Raw genomic sequence first — 13,649 nt, forward strand, 5'->3', positions numbered from 1 at the left:
ACGTCCCGATCGAAACATCGCCGATAGTCTCACGCGAAGGTGAGTGCAGATGGTACAAGCACGACACATATTTGAAAATACAACAATATACACGAAAGTCTGCCATAAGTTTTTCAAACCAAGTTTAAATACTTGTATAATCTACAAACTTTACATCACCGAATTTAGAGTTCGAACAGATGTAAAAGGCCTACATCTGCCACAAGTGTACAACGAGAAGTCCCCTAACTAGACGTCGGGAGGGAGAGGGAGAGTGAACTGAGAGAGAGAGAGCGAGTGGGCGCGGGGTGGGTGGAGGAGGTTGGGCTCGCCTTCAATGCGGCGTACGGGGTGGCCGGGGAAGAGATCGATGGTCGGCATGTGGCGGCGACCGACGATCCTCGGTCACAAAACAAGTGAAACAGAGCCGTCGCGGACCGTCCGCCGCCCCCCAAACGGACTGTCCACGAGGCAAGGTGTTACAGTAGGATAGGCAAACAAGGACTACAAAAGATTTACAAGCACATGCATAACCTGTATTACCAGCAGAATAAGAGGAACAACACACAAGAAATAAAAAAAAACTGAAGCTCAAATCTACAAAGTCAGATGATATGAGAGGAGAGGAGAAGCACACAAGCGGGGCACGCACACAAAGAACTAGTAGCTCCTTCCCAGTTTTTTTTTTCTTTTTTTGTGAAAAGTTCTCCTTCCCAAGTTTGAATCCTAGCTGCAAGCAGCAGCACGCCTGCAATGGCTATATGGTTGCCAGTATGCCGGCAACCAGAAAGCAATGCAGAGTGGATAGCTCGCCGGCACCGCACGAGGTCAATTCACAACCAGGGACTCCGCTGGCACCAAGAACACGCCGGCAATCAGAAAGCCATCACTGCGTTCTCCTTGAGCTCCTCCTCACCGGTGGAGTCGTGGACCTGGCGGCGGCACCAGCGGCGCCGGTTCTATCTATGCGAACCATGACGAAGGGCGCCTCGCCGGACACGTCGTGCAGGATCTCCGGCGGCACCACCAGGAACATTTCCTGGTCGGCCGCCGAGAACCCGCCGGCCAGGCTGCTGCTCCTCACCGCGGACGTCATCATCGTCATGCTCTCCGTCCTGCTCGCGGCCTCCGCCCAGAGCTTGCACCTGAACTGGGGCGCCCCATCCGCCGCGGCGCCGTTCGCCCTCACGCACACCAGCGCCACGGCGGCGGCTTCGCCGAGCGCGCACGCGGACAGCAGGAACACACACCGGTCGCCCTGGCCCATGAGGACGTGCCAGCCCTGCGGCGGCGGCACGGGGAGCCTGTGCGGCTTCTCGTAGCTCACCTCGGTGACGGGCCAGGAGTGGGCGGCGGCGAAGTGGTCGGCCAGCCTCGCCGGCGAGCTGATGAAACCGCAGCCGGGGTCCGGGCACGCGCGGCGGTGATCCGCCGCCTCGAAGTAGGCCACGGAGCTCTCGCACCCGAACTCCTCGTGGGCGCACGGCTGCTTGGCGTCGCGCACGAAGGCGTCCACCTCGACGCAGGGGGAGTAGGTGGCGGCGCCGCCGCACGCTTGCCCGTGGCTGCGGCAGCAGGCGGCGCATACCACGTGCCCGGCCTCGCACTGCGATCAGAAACACGACCACATGGACAGGCAGGATTTCTCTCTCAAATGTTTGTCTAAATAAGAAAAATCCAAAATTTTCTTGCAAACAGAACTTGGAAACGATCTCGACTCGACGAAACTGATATGAAATCAGCACAAGCTGACAAGCAACCTTACCTTGAACGTAGGAGGTTTGAGGGGAAGGAGGCAAGCTCGACACTGGAACAGAGTCAGCCCAAACCTCAAATTGATCTGCGGCTCGGTCTCCATGGCTTCAACACCCACCATGGTTCCCGAGCAGCTGCCTTTGCTAACTTCTCCTTCCACTTGCTCTTCTTGTTCATCCTCCTCCTGTACTTCTCCGACCTCTTGCTGCTCTTGCTTGATCACGCCGTCGGGCATGGCCTGCGCCCTCGCCTTCTTTCCGCCTCTCTTGCCCTGTTCACCCATCCTCTCACTCAAGGAGTCAAGTGCTCCTACCGAATCAACTTTTGATTTGGAGAACAAGTGAAAGGTGAGCTCGGCAGTAACCACATTCCCACACGAATGAAGCTCGTTGTGGGCCCAACCGGGCCGTGTGGTGTGAATGAGAAACGAAGCTGATGAGCAAACCGAGTTCAGTGTGTTGTCCTCTTGCGGGGGAGGAAATATTGGCGCATCTTTTTATTCATTGCCCTTTTGCACAAGATGGCTGGGCTTCAATAGGACTCATTCAATGTGTTGTCCTCCTCGTTCTTCTTGGCTGGTGCTAATTTATTATGAAAAAAAAAATATTGCTGGCTGGCTGGTGGTTAGTGGCTGGTGCTAGTTTGATGTAAGAGAAAGACACTGTTGGCTGGTTGCAACGAACATTGCTGTGTTTAGTTCGCGAAAACGTTTGGGTTTTGGTACTGTAGCACATTTCGTTGTTATTTGACAATTAATGTCCAATCATAGACTAATTAGGTTTAAAAGATTCATCTCGTATCAAACAGTTATACTGTGTAATTAATTATTTTTTCAACTGTATTTAATACTCCATGCATTATACAAAGATTCGATGTGACAGATATTATAGGAAACTTTTTGAGAACTAAACAGGAAAGAAGTTGCAAATGGATCATTCAGCTGTTTGATACCAGTTGGGGTCGTTTGATCTGAGAAGATTAAATTATGGAGTAATCATTCTGTTGCCAAAACTGAAATTACCCAACAACATTAAGCAATTCAGACCGATATGCCTGCTAAATGTTATCGACAAAATCATCACCAAAGTCCTGACTATAAGATTGTCCAAGATTGCCGAGAGAATCATCAGCAAAAATCAGACGGCTTTCATCCCGGGGAGAAATATTTTAGATGGGGTGGTCATTCTGCAGGAAGTTTTGCATGAGTTGAGAGTGAAGAACCAGCAAGGCATTGTTCTCAAGTTGGATTTCGAAAAAGCGTACGACAGGGTGGATTGGTCTTTTCTTGAAGAGGTTTTGTTAAGAAAGGGTTTCTCTACCACTTGGATTGGTTGGGTAATGAAAATGGTACAAGGGGGCAAGGTGGCAATTGACATTAATGGGGAAAGAGGAGAGTTTTTCAGTAGCTACAGAGGCTTGCGGCAGGGCGGTCCACTATCCCCTCTTCTGTTCAACTCGGTGGGGGATGCCCTGTCAGCCATGCTACACTTGGCCAGTACGAGGGGGGAGATCAGAGGATTAGTTCCGCAGTTAATTGAAGGTGGCCTAACTCACCTGCAATATGCAGACGAAACCGTGATCTTTCTGAACTACGACACAGAAACCATCTCTAACATGAAATTTATCCTCTTTTTCTTTGAGGCGATGTCAGGCATGAAAGTAAATTATAACAAGAGCGAGGTTTTTGGTTTTGGCATAGATCCTGAGTTGCAAGAAGAGGTGGCTAAAATCTTTGGCTGTAGAGTGGGCCTGCTGCCAATAATCTACCTAGGTCTGCCGGTAAGTGACATTAAAATCTCCAAGGCACAACTCAGCTATGTGGCAGACAAAGCTAGCCGGAGGCTGGCAACTTGGAAATGTGACTCACTGTCATCAGGGGGCAAAGCAATGCTCATTAACTCATGTTTGTCCAGCCTACCAATGTACACAATGGGGGTCTACCAACTATATGAAGGCAACTATCAGGACCTGGACAATATCAGATCGAGGTTCTTTTGGCAGGGGTCAAACAAAAAGAGGAAATACCATATAGTTAAATGGGAGGCTTTGGCCATACCAAAAGATTGGGGGGGGGGGTCTGGGCTTTCTAGATGTGAGAGTAATGAACATCTGCCTGTTAGCTAAATGGCTGAAGAGACTAGAGACAGAGGAGGACAGCTTATGTGTCGGGATATTGAGGAAAAAATATCTGGGGAACAGAAGCATCTTCCAAATCAATAGAATGTCGGGGGGTCACAATTCTGGAGAGGTTTATTGTCGATTAGACACTGGTTTCAGTGGGGCAGGATAGTTAGGGTCAGAAGTGGGGATCAAACAAGATTTTGGCATGACATTTGGATAGGTAATTGTCCACTGAAGATCGAATTTGATCAACTGTACAATTTTTGTCGAGACACTCGAGTCACAGTGGAGCAGGTTTTGGGTGATGGTCATGTACACGTGGAGTTCCGTAGATCACTAAACCAACAGGAATTCAGTGAATGGGTGCGGATGGTAGAGAGGCTGTCCCTTGTATCTCTCTATGACGGTAGAGATGAGATGTGCTGGGCCTTTGAAAAATCTAGTATTTACTCTACAAGATCTCTATATAAAGCTCTAACTTTTGGGGGGCGTAGAGATTGGTTTTCTCAAGGACATTTGGAAAGCAATGATTCCACAAAAGATTCAAATTTTCTTGTGGATGGCGTACCACGATAGAATCCAAGCTGCGGTACAGCTGAAAAAGAGAAACTGGGCTGGACCTGAGGAATGTAAACTGTGTGGAGAGCTAGAAACGGTTGATCACATCCTCTTCCAATGCCCAATGGCGTTGTTCCTATGGGTGTTTTTAAAACAAACATTTGGTTGGGCTGAAATCCCAAAAACCTTTGGAGAGCTGCTGGAAAATGTCCTTGTAAATAGAAAAGGCAAAGTTAGACAACTTTTTCTTTTTATGTGTGCAGGTGCTCTTTGGACGCTCTGGAAAACTCGAAATGATCTCGTCTTCAACGCCAAGCTCGTGCCAACACCGGTGGTGGTGATTCACAAGACCATCGCTCTGCTCTCACAATGGAAGATTCTTCTGAAGAAGAAAGAGCAAGCTAAGATGGAGCTGATGATCGGGGAGATGTCGGCGAGTGTGTTGTCAGTTTAGTCCCGACTGTGTTGTTGGTGTGATCCACCGTGTTAGCCTTTTGTTTGCTGTCAGCTTTTTCTAGTTCATCGTGTTACTTTGTGTAGAGATGTCTTGGTAGAGTTGCTATGGTTGCAAATGTTGCTTGACTGTGCCCGTGCCAGGGGGGCGTGCTGTGCTCTCCCGCTTTCCATGTAAAATCGGTCTCCCTGGTATGTGTCGTCCATTGTAAAGACGCGATACACTTTCAATATAAAGTTGGGCGCCTTTGCCTTCGGTCGAGAAAATACCAGTTGGGGTTCCTTTCTTCATGGAGGTCATATCATTATGAGTTGGTGTATTTGAATGCAACGAAATGACTTCATTTTTAAGGGTGTGCAGCCACATCAGGAAAATTTCTTTCGTGGCTTCAAATTGGAATTTGCCTTAGTTATCCTAAAGAGCAAAAGCTAGACTCAAACCACCAATATCTCAATGGCTAGAAGCTCTTGTGTACAGCGTGGAGTGCGATCACTGATCATCCTAACCACTTGAAATATTTGGAAAGAGCGCAACACACAATTTTTTTTTACCGACGAGAGACGTAGCACAGTAATCATCAGCAAGATCAAGGATGGAGCATTGATCTTGAGCTTGGTTGATGCAAAATACTTAGACCTTCTAATTAGCAGTGTTTAATTTTTTTTGGGGACTTTTCCCACTTCTGTACTTTGGCCTGTCGGGCTCCTCCGGCTTTTTAATATAATGTGCAGATCTCCTGCTGATTCGTTTCAAAAATAAGAAGAAACTCTTGTATATTTTTTTTTCTAATTTTTCCCCAATTTTTCTTTGTTTCTTAAACCGCTTTGAACATGTTTTTCTTCCTTTATCTTGGTTTCTTTAATATAAAATCAGAAGGGGGAATGCCCTCCCGTGTCATAAAAAAAGTTCAAAAAGGGCATGGATCCCATGATTAGTTAAAACGCTCAAATATATGTATGTGTATAGTATATGTACTCTGTTTGGTTGAAGTTTTTGAACATTTATATGATCTCTCAAACATAACTTTGACAACCATTTTTTATACTATAAAAATTTAGAATACATAGCAAATTTATATGGTTATGATCAGAAACTACTTTTTTCACACAAAACTATTCGTATCAGAACTCAATATATGACAAGTATTGTAATCAAAATTTCAAATGATTAACATAAGACAACCTAAGGACATCAATTATTTGTGATTAAAGGGAATAATTTCACATGCCATGAGTCTCGACTTAATCGTTGGATACAATCGGTAATTGTGATGATTGTAACTGGCCATGAATTAACACACAATGCAACAATATTAAGACTTAGGGGTTCCCTTTTCCAAAATGAATAATGAATCACAACTCTTACATCTACTATTGTAGCATAATTAGCATTTGAACCCACTTTATTGCCACCTCTTCCACCTTGATTATCATCTTTACTTCTTCACCTTGTACCTCCCCTACCTTAACCTCCCTCCCTCAACTTAGGCAACCATTTCGGATCTTCATGGGCTTAGATACATGTGGGCCATAATAAAAAAAATCAGGTAGCATACATGTATTTTAGTAATATATTTATCCAAATGCCAATTTTTGAATTCAACAAAAGCTTAAATTCAAAATGTTCTAAATAAAAAAAGTTTTTAGTCGATAAAATTGACATTTCCTTTTCTAAGTGGTTAACAAAATTATCTGAAAACTTAAATTCAAAATTTTAAATCTAATTGTATTTTCTCTCGTGCTCTAGAAGCGTTTTGGTTTTCTTGAGACTTTGTTCCTCACATGACTTTTTTTAATCCGAACTTTGATCATTTCGTACCCAACAAATCAACAAGCTACCTTTCATTTTCCTACCCTACAAATCAATTGATGCTGAGGTCAGGATCGAATGGGGACCCAGGCAAAGCCGGAAGTCGACAAGAAGTGAATTCCCGAGTCCACACACACGCGTAGGAGTATAGTGCTAAAATCTAGCCCGCTCTAGGACTACACATGACTGGTCAGTGGCCGAGCCTTAGGCTGTCCGCAGCGGTGCCTCTAAAAGGCACGGTAAACAACATACCGCTCATGTTTACAGTTTTTTTTGCTGCAGCGGGGTCTCTATCCGGCGCAGTAAGATTCAATTTCATCCTCCGCACGGTACTCCCAGTGTGCGTGCGGGACGACGGTATCGGCTGACGGGCGTGGGGCCAGCGTAGGTGCGCGCCATCCCAACCACCGCCGCCGCACGTCGGGATCTGGGGTGAAGGGGAGGGAGGCGCCCGCGCCGCCACTGCGCGCGGGCCGCTGCCGCCCTGCCATGGCCACCTCACATCGGCACAGCCCCAGCCCGCCCGCCACACGCCGGCACGGCTCCCGCCGGCTTGGGCTGGATCTCGCCCGAGCGGAGGGAGCGGCGAGCGGAGGGAGCGGCGAGCGGAGAGGATGCGGGGCAGGGGAGGAGAGTGGAGGGGCGGAGGGCCCGGCGATGGAGGGGGAGAAGGGGCGCCGACGGTGGGAGGGGTGGAGGAGCACCGGCGTGGGAGGGGATGGAGGAGCACCGGCCGCAGCGGCCAAGCTTCGCGCGCCGGGGAGGGTGGGATGGGGAGGCCGGCGAGGAAGGAGAGGGAGGATGCCCGCCGCCGTGGGGGAGCTGCTGCATGCCAAGAGCATTGTTGTTCAAAACAGGAAATCCTAAAACTGTTCTCAAAACTGTTCTCGAAAGAAAAATAAAGGAAAAAGTTTGGCCCTAGACTATGCAAGTACAACCCTGAGGAAAAAAAGTAACAGTAGCATGCGCATGCATTTTGCAAAAGTTTTGTTGATTTGGTTCTCTTCGTACCAACATTGATGTATGTGGCACAAGTTTGATTTGATTTGTAGAAAATACGTGTAACATTTATATCTGTAAATAAATTTATTAAAAAGCTAGATTCAAAGATCCTTCTAATGATGCTAATTATATATTACTTTTTTTAATATATATTTAGTTAATGTTGTTTCTCACAAAATGAAAACTATTGATATTTAGGGACGGGGAGTAGCTTTTAGCAGTGTTAGCAGTGGCATTGGTTCACTCACTTTTGCATCTCTTGCTGCCCTAGTTACAAAGCCATCGCAGCATCACCCCCTCAACTGTGGCCGCTCACGGCCAGTGGGAACTGCGCACCACAAACAGTGCCACATTTGTATCAGTTCAATCAGATCGGTGTCGACAGTAATGTTGGGGTGAGAGAGGCTCGAACTCTTGCTTTCCTGCTTTTGCAAGATGGGGGAGACAATCCGGGCTACTACTGTTGATGCTTTGGCAAACGACGTGGCACGAAGTGAGATGTGGAGATCTCTGAGATGTGACAGAGACAGAGCAGCACGAAGGGTCTCTTTGGCGGGCTCCCGCCGGCTCCGGTTGCCCATATAGCCCGGAGCCGGAGCTACAGCAACTGGGTCCGGTCGTGTTTGGTTTAGGCTGAAAAAAATTTCGCAAATTTTTTTCAGCATTTTTGACCACTAATTTAGAGTATTAAATAAAGTCTAATTATAAAATTACCTGCAGAATTTCTGGTAAATTCGCGAGACCAATATAATAAGTCATTTAACCACACGATTAGAGGATGGTACTGTAGCATCACTGTAGCAAATTATAGATTAATTACCGTCATTAGATTCGTCTCGAAAAGTTACACACATCTATGAAAAAATTTTGCAAATAAACTTCATTTAGAACTCCATGCATACATTCGTCTTTTTTTGAAAAAAATTTCGTTGCCTCAACCAAACCAGGCTTGAATTGAGAATAAACAGTACTGCTACAGTATTTTTAATCAGAGGGTGCCGGAGCCGGAGCCGGAGCCAGATTGGGTGCCTTTACAGAGTAAAGTTACGTTGTCACTTTGGCTCAATCTCAATCGTCCAGATAGCATCCAATGACTACTCCCTGGACTTTACTTTTCAGCCCAATCCAGAAGCACAGACGCTGCAGCTCACCTCCTTTACCCGCCAAAATTGCAGGCAGGCAGCCAGGCCAGCAGCCGGCCTCTCTTTTTTAGAACCAATCCTGCAAGTCACAGCTACCAACACTTTAGAAATAAAAATAAAAATACACAGCAGCAGCCAGCAGGTACTCTCAAGACTGCAAAATAAATAAATACAAGGGACCATCTATATTATAATTATCAGTAGGCATTTCCTGGTTTGAGAGTTTCAGGTTCAAAACATAAATACATACAGCAAAAGACCACAGCTAGACCACAAGAGAATATAGTTGGGCCATTTCACTTATACAATTAGGCCACAAAAGACTATATTTGGGTCACAAAAGGCTATAGTTAGCCATATGCAAAAGACTATATAACCATCTTGTTCACGCTAGAACAGATCATGATCTTCAAGAATATCATCATCATAAGTTGGGGATGTTAGCAGCTGGGTAAAACTTCCGAAACTGTCAATAAAATTGCATTCTTGAGGCTCCACACTTGTTCCTTTGCTGCAACCATTCTCTACTTCTACTTGGGGTTGTACTCTATCACTTCCTTTTTGTTTCTGGCAATGAAAATTTAGTTAATTAGTTTAGGAATGAATTAGAGTAGCATATATGGGTTGCACACTATAAACATACCTTTGCTCCTTTTTTTGTTGGCTTGCGCTTCCTCTTGTTAAATTTAACAGCAGAACATATGAAACAAGCTACAATAGCTAATAGTCCTGGCATGAAATTCAGCAAAATAATCATTTGTTGCTCATGGGTTCTCAAATCGGATGACATTTAAACATGTGGCTGCATTATATTTTGCATTTTGCTAGATAATTGAGGTGGATTAATAAGCATCCATGCACGCTGGGCACTAAAACAAAAGAAAATTTTTGCGGCGATCTGCATTACAGGGGCTGTGAAGCTCGTACTTGGATATGGCGAGACGCAGGAGAGCTCTTCCACGATCGGGGTAGGCCGCCTGTTCTCCCGGCCGGCGCTGCCTCCACCTCCCCTGGGAGGCGCGGAGGGTGGCGCGGCCGGGCACCGGATGAAGGGTGACGCGGCCGGGCACTGGACGAAGGGCAGCGCAGTCAAGCACTCGAGGAAGCAACAAGAAAGACGGCGCAGCAGCATGGCAACAGCAAGGAAGCGGTGCGGCGCGGCAGCGTGGATTCGTCGCGATGGAAGAGGAAGCGCGGGCGGCGCGGAGCGCGTGGGCGGGAGTTGTGGCGCCGTTCCCGCGTCTCTGCTCCTGAAATCCAATCTATTAGCACTGGGGTGGGTTGGAAAGTGAGTACTAGTTTGGGGAAAGTTACTGTAGCCATCAGATGGTGGTTGGAGGGTGGAGATCGCACGAAAGTGACAACGTAACGTTGCTGAGTAAAGGCACCCAATCTGGCTCCACCGGAGCCGCCAAAGCCACGCAGGTGGGGACAACCCAAACTCTCCGGCATCTGCGGCTCGGGCCCAACTTCCAATCCGTACAATACATATGCCCAACTGATATTTTTTCAACGATTTTTTTCACACAAACTTATCCTCCTCTTTGTCACTGCAAATCAACATTTCCATAAAATCGTGCAAACTTCAATTTGAACCACCGAATTAACAGCGCAGGGAAGTGAGAGGGAGATTTACAAGTTACCCAATCCAAGAGCGGGCGATTAATTATAAAATTATACAATCCCTCGTATTTCTTGGATGTTGATTCGTTGATCCATATTGAAGTTTGTACAAAAAGATTGATTTACATATGATACGTTTTTTTCCGTGAAAAAGAGAGACTTTATTACGTTTTTTTGCCATGGAAAAGAGAGACTTTATTAGTCAAGGAAAGAATTTACAATCATCCCCGCCCGGCACGGTGCATAGCTCTGCATAGCTTTTTTTTTTTTGAGCACTAGCTCTGCATAGCTGTGCATAGGCCGCTAGGCTACAGGGAAGCGTGACAATGCGCAGACGGCGTAGCTTCTTTTTCTTTGGATTTTTTTTAGTCTGTAGCACGCCGTAAAAGGGTGATTTTGCTTTTGCACACTTTCAAAGTTGAATTTGTCTCTCACACACTATCAAATCAGTGTTTGTATGGGGCACATTGATCCCATTGAAAAACTCATTTCCAATCTAGTTGAGAGGAAAAGGCTTGTGAAAAATAACATTCATACCCTTCTTCCCTCCCGCTCCGCGTGGGTTCCTGCTCTGCTCCAATGGCGCCTCCAAGATCCAACCCGATGCAGTGGATTGCGCTCTGCCCCACCTGCGGATCACGGCAGTGCACGACGGCAAGGAGTTCCTCGCCAACACATGGGCGCTTCACGAATCTTGAACGGCGCGTTGCGAGGAAAACAGAGCTTAAAGCAAACTGGCGGCAGCATTGTACTAACATCATTTAATCAAAACTCTCCGTTAGGGAGTGCACAATGCAAAATCATCCTTGGTTCCGAACTTGGGATGATCTTCCAGATGTGATCTGAGACTGCTCAAATGTCGGGCACCTAGCTGGTGGGAGCGGCAGGGATCGCAGCGGCGAACGCAGCCTTGTCGACGCGGACCATGAGGTCCGGCGCTCCGGCTACACGGCCAGCAAACATGCCCTGCTCCACGGCAACGAACCCACGGGATAGGTAGCTGCTCGGCACCACGAACGTGACACATGTCATGTTCCCGCCGCCGCGTGCGTCCTACGCCCAGAGCGTGCACGGGAAGCGCGGCGCCCCCGCCGCCGCGTCGCCGTTCGCATGCATGCCAGCGACGCCGCCACCCCTGGCTTGATCCCACGATTAGTTAAAATGGTTGTATATATGGTAGGTATATATACCTTCTTTCAAATAATCACATGGTCTCTCAGACATTATTTTGACTATTATTATTATTATTATTATTATTTTGAAATACATAGCATATCTCTAAATACGATTCCTGCACCAAATCGGACAAATCCATCATGCCACATCATCTGCTAACCCATTAGCCGTTAGATCTCGTGAAATCGTGATATCGACCGTTTGATCTAGGTGGGCGCGGGCCTCACGCCCGTTAAGCCACGGATCCGCGGCGCTCGCGAATCGTCGCGAACCCGCTCAGCCGCCGCCTCTTGCCTCTCCGCCTGCCCCGCCGCCCTTCGCCAATCGTGTCCCCTGCGCCACCCTCCGCTTCCAGCACCCGCGCTGTTGTCCTCCCTGCCAAGCAACCCACCAATGTCGCCTTCCTGGGCGGTGACTCCCTTCCCGCAATGGCCCCAGGCCCGCGCGAGGCCAGGTCGAGGCTAGCGACAGCACGGCGGTGCACGCGAACCAGCGTAGCTGCGTAGGGCAGGCCCAAGCCAGGCGATGCGGCCGCCGCCGCCGCCTCCTCCATCTCCTCCTCCGTCCTCCCTCGACGACTCCTCTGCCGGTGCTGCCTCGGCCTCAGCCTCAGCCTCGTCCGAGCCCACGCCCAGGCGGTGCCGCCTAATCCTCAAGTGATGGGCGGTGCAGACGCCGTGATGAATCCGATGCTGCACAGGAGGACGGCGGGAGAGATGAGTAGCACCACGGCTGCCTCGACATCCGGTTCCCGCTCTGCCGCCGCCATGGCTCCTGTAGAGAGGAAGGCGACGGGAAGGAGCAACCTGGAGAGCTGCATATTAATGCCTGCAACGTGTTTGACGTAATACTAGCATGGACATCCAACATGGCCGCCGCCTCTGTCGACGGAGACGACGGCATAGGTGCGCCTCTCGCCTTTCCATCCAACCACGCTAGCATTATGCATTGCATCACCCCCTCTATCCACACAGATTAAATCAGCTCTGATTTATGTTTATTTGTCAGCTATGTCTGCACCATGATGAGATAGTGGTGGCATGACTGTATTGCAGGTTCAACAATTCTATCGCCGTGCTCATGGCAATCAGGAGTCTCTCAATGCCGAAATCCAATCCATAGAAGCCGGGAACGTGGCCACGTTCCTCGTTTCATGTTCCTCGTTCTGGAACGGGAACGGGAACGGGAACGTTCCGTGAACAATTTAGTGTAAAAATCCTTCATAACCGTTGTTCCTCGTTCCGGGAACATTCCGGTTCCGGGAACATGGCTACTAGGATCCAATCAACCCTCTTTCCTACCCTTTGCTTTGCTATCAAAAGTCGTATTCTGTGTTTGGTATTGGCCAATTGTCATGGTTATCCCGCTGCTGAGAGGTCATTGATTTGCTATCAATTTTGTTTTCACCAATCCCTATTTCAGTTTCAACTACTTTGCTTGTTGTTGAGCAAAAAAATGAGTTTTGGAGTAGTACTATTATTAGACATTGACAAAGAACTATTCTTTTGCAGTATATACATTACCATCAATAATAAAAGTTTCTCAAGGAATTGTAGACTATGAGAGGACTTGCACACATACAATATTTTTGACTAAATGTTTCTCAGAGCTTTTAAAACAAAATTGCCTTGAGTTTGGTTTCCATGGGGACTTGCCTCAAGGAGACATGCCTACTCAGATGCCTCTGCACTACAAAAGCATGGGTGCCTCTCCTAAAATACTCAACAGGTACACATTTATCACAAGTAGTTTTCTTTTTCATCTAAGTCTTTTTAGCTTTACTCACACAAGTCAAATGTCTGTCAACTGTAGAAATTGCACAGAGCAAGTAAACATGTTATTAAAACATTTTATTGTACTGTCAAAGACATAAAAGAAATGTGTAATGCAGGGATTGTAATGATCTGGTTTTGAAGCTTTTTTACTTACATGTCATGTCTATCATTGAAAATGAATATGCTCCTATGATTATTATCTGAATTACATAGGCTACAGTAGATTCTAAAACTAGACCCTTTACATGCATGACA

At 47.3% G+C, this 13,649-nt stretch overlaps 1 protein-coding gene and 1 long non-coding RNA gene across 2 annotated transcripts; one reads left to right on the forward strand and one right to left on the reverse strand.

Annotated features, from left to right (window-relative positions):
* Positions 1 to 213: 213 nt before the first annotated feature.
* LOC120706147 (E3 ubiquitin-protein ligase SINA-like 5) lies at positions 214 to 2,176 on the reverse strand. Its single transcript, XM_039990720.1, has 2 exons — positions 1,745 to 2,176; positions 214 to 1,585 (listed from the first exon to the last, which is right to left on the reverse strand). The coding sequence occupies exons 1-2, from the start codon at positions 2,015 to 2,017 to the stop codon at positions 866 to 868; spliced, it is 993 nt and encodes a 330-aa protein (XP_039846654.1). The 5' UTR covers positions 2,018 to 2,176; the 3' UTR covers positions 214 to 865.
* Positions 2,177 to 11,909: 9,733 nt separating this feature from the next.
* On the forward strand, positions 11,910 to 13,098 carry LOC120710488. Its single transcript, XR_005689907.1, has 2 exons — positions 11,910 to 12,524; positions 12,628 to 13,098. It is a non-coding gene; the product is annotated as an uncharacterized LOC120710488 (long non-coding RNA).
* The last annotated feature ends 551 nt before the right edge of the window (positions 13,099 to 13,649 follow it).

Source organism: Panicum virgatum, chromosome 5K (assembly GCF_016808335.1).
Source record: "Panicum virgatum strain AP13 chromosome 5K, P.virgatum_v5, whole genome shotgun sequence".
NCBI lineage: Eukaryota > Viridiplantae > Streptophyta > Magnoliopsida > Poales > Poaceae > Panicum > Panicum virgatum.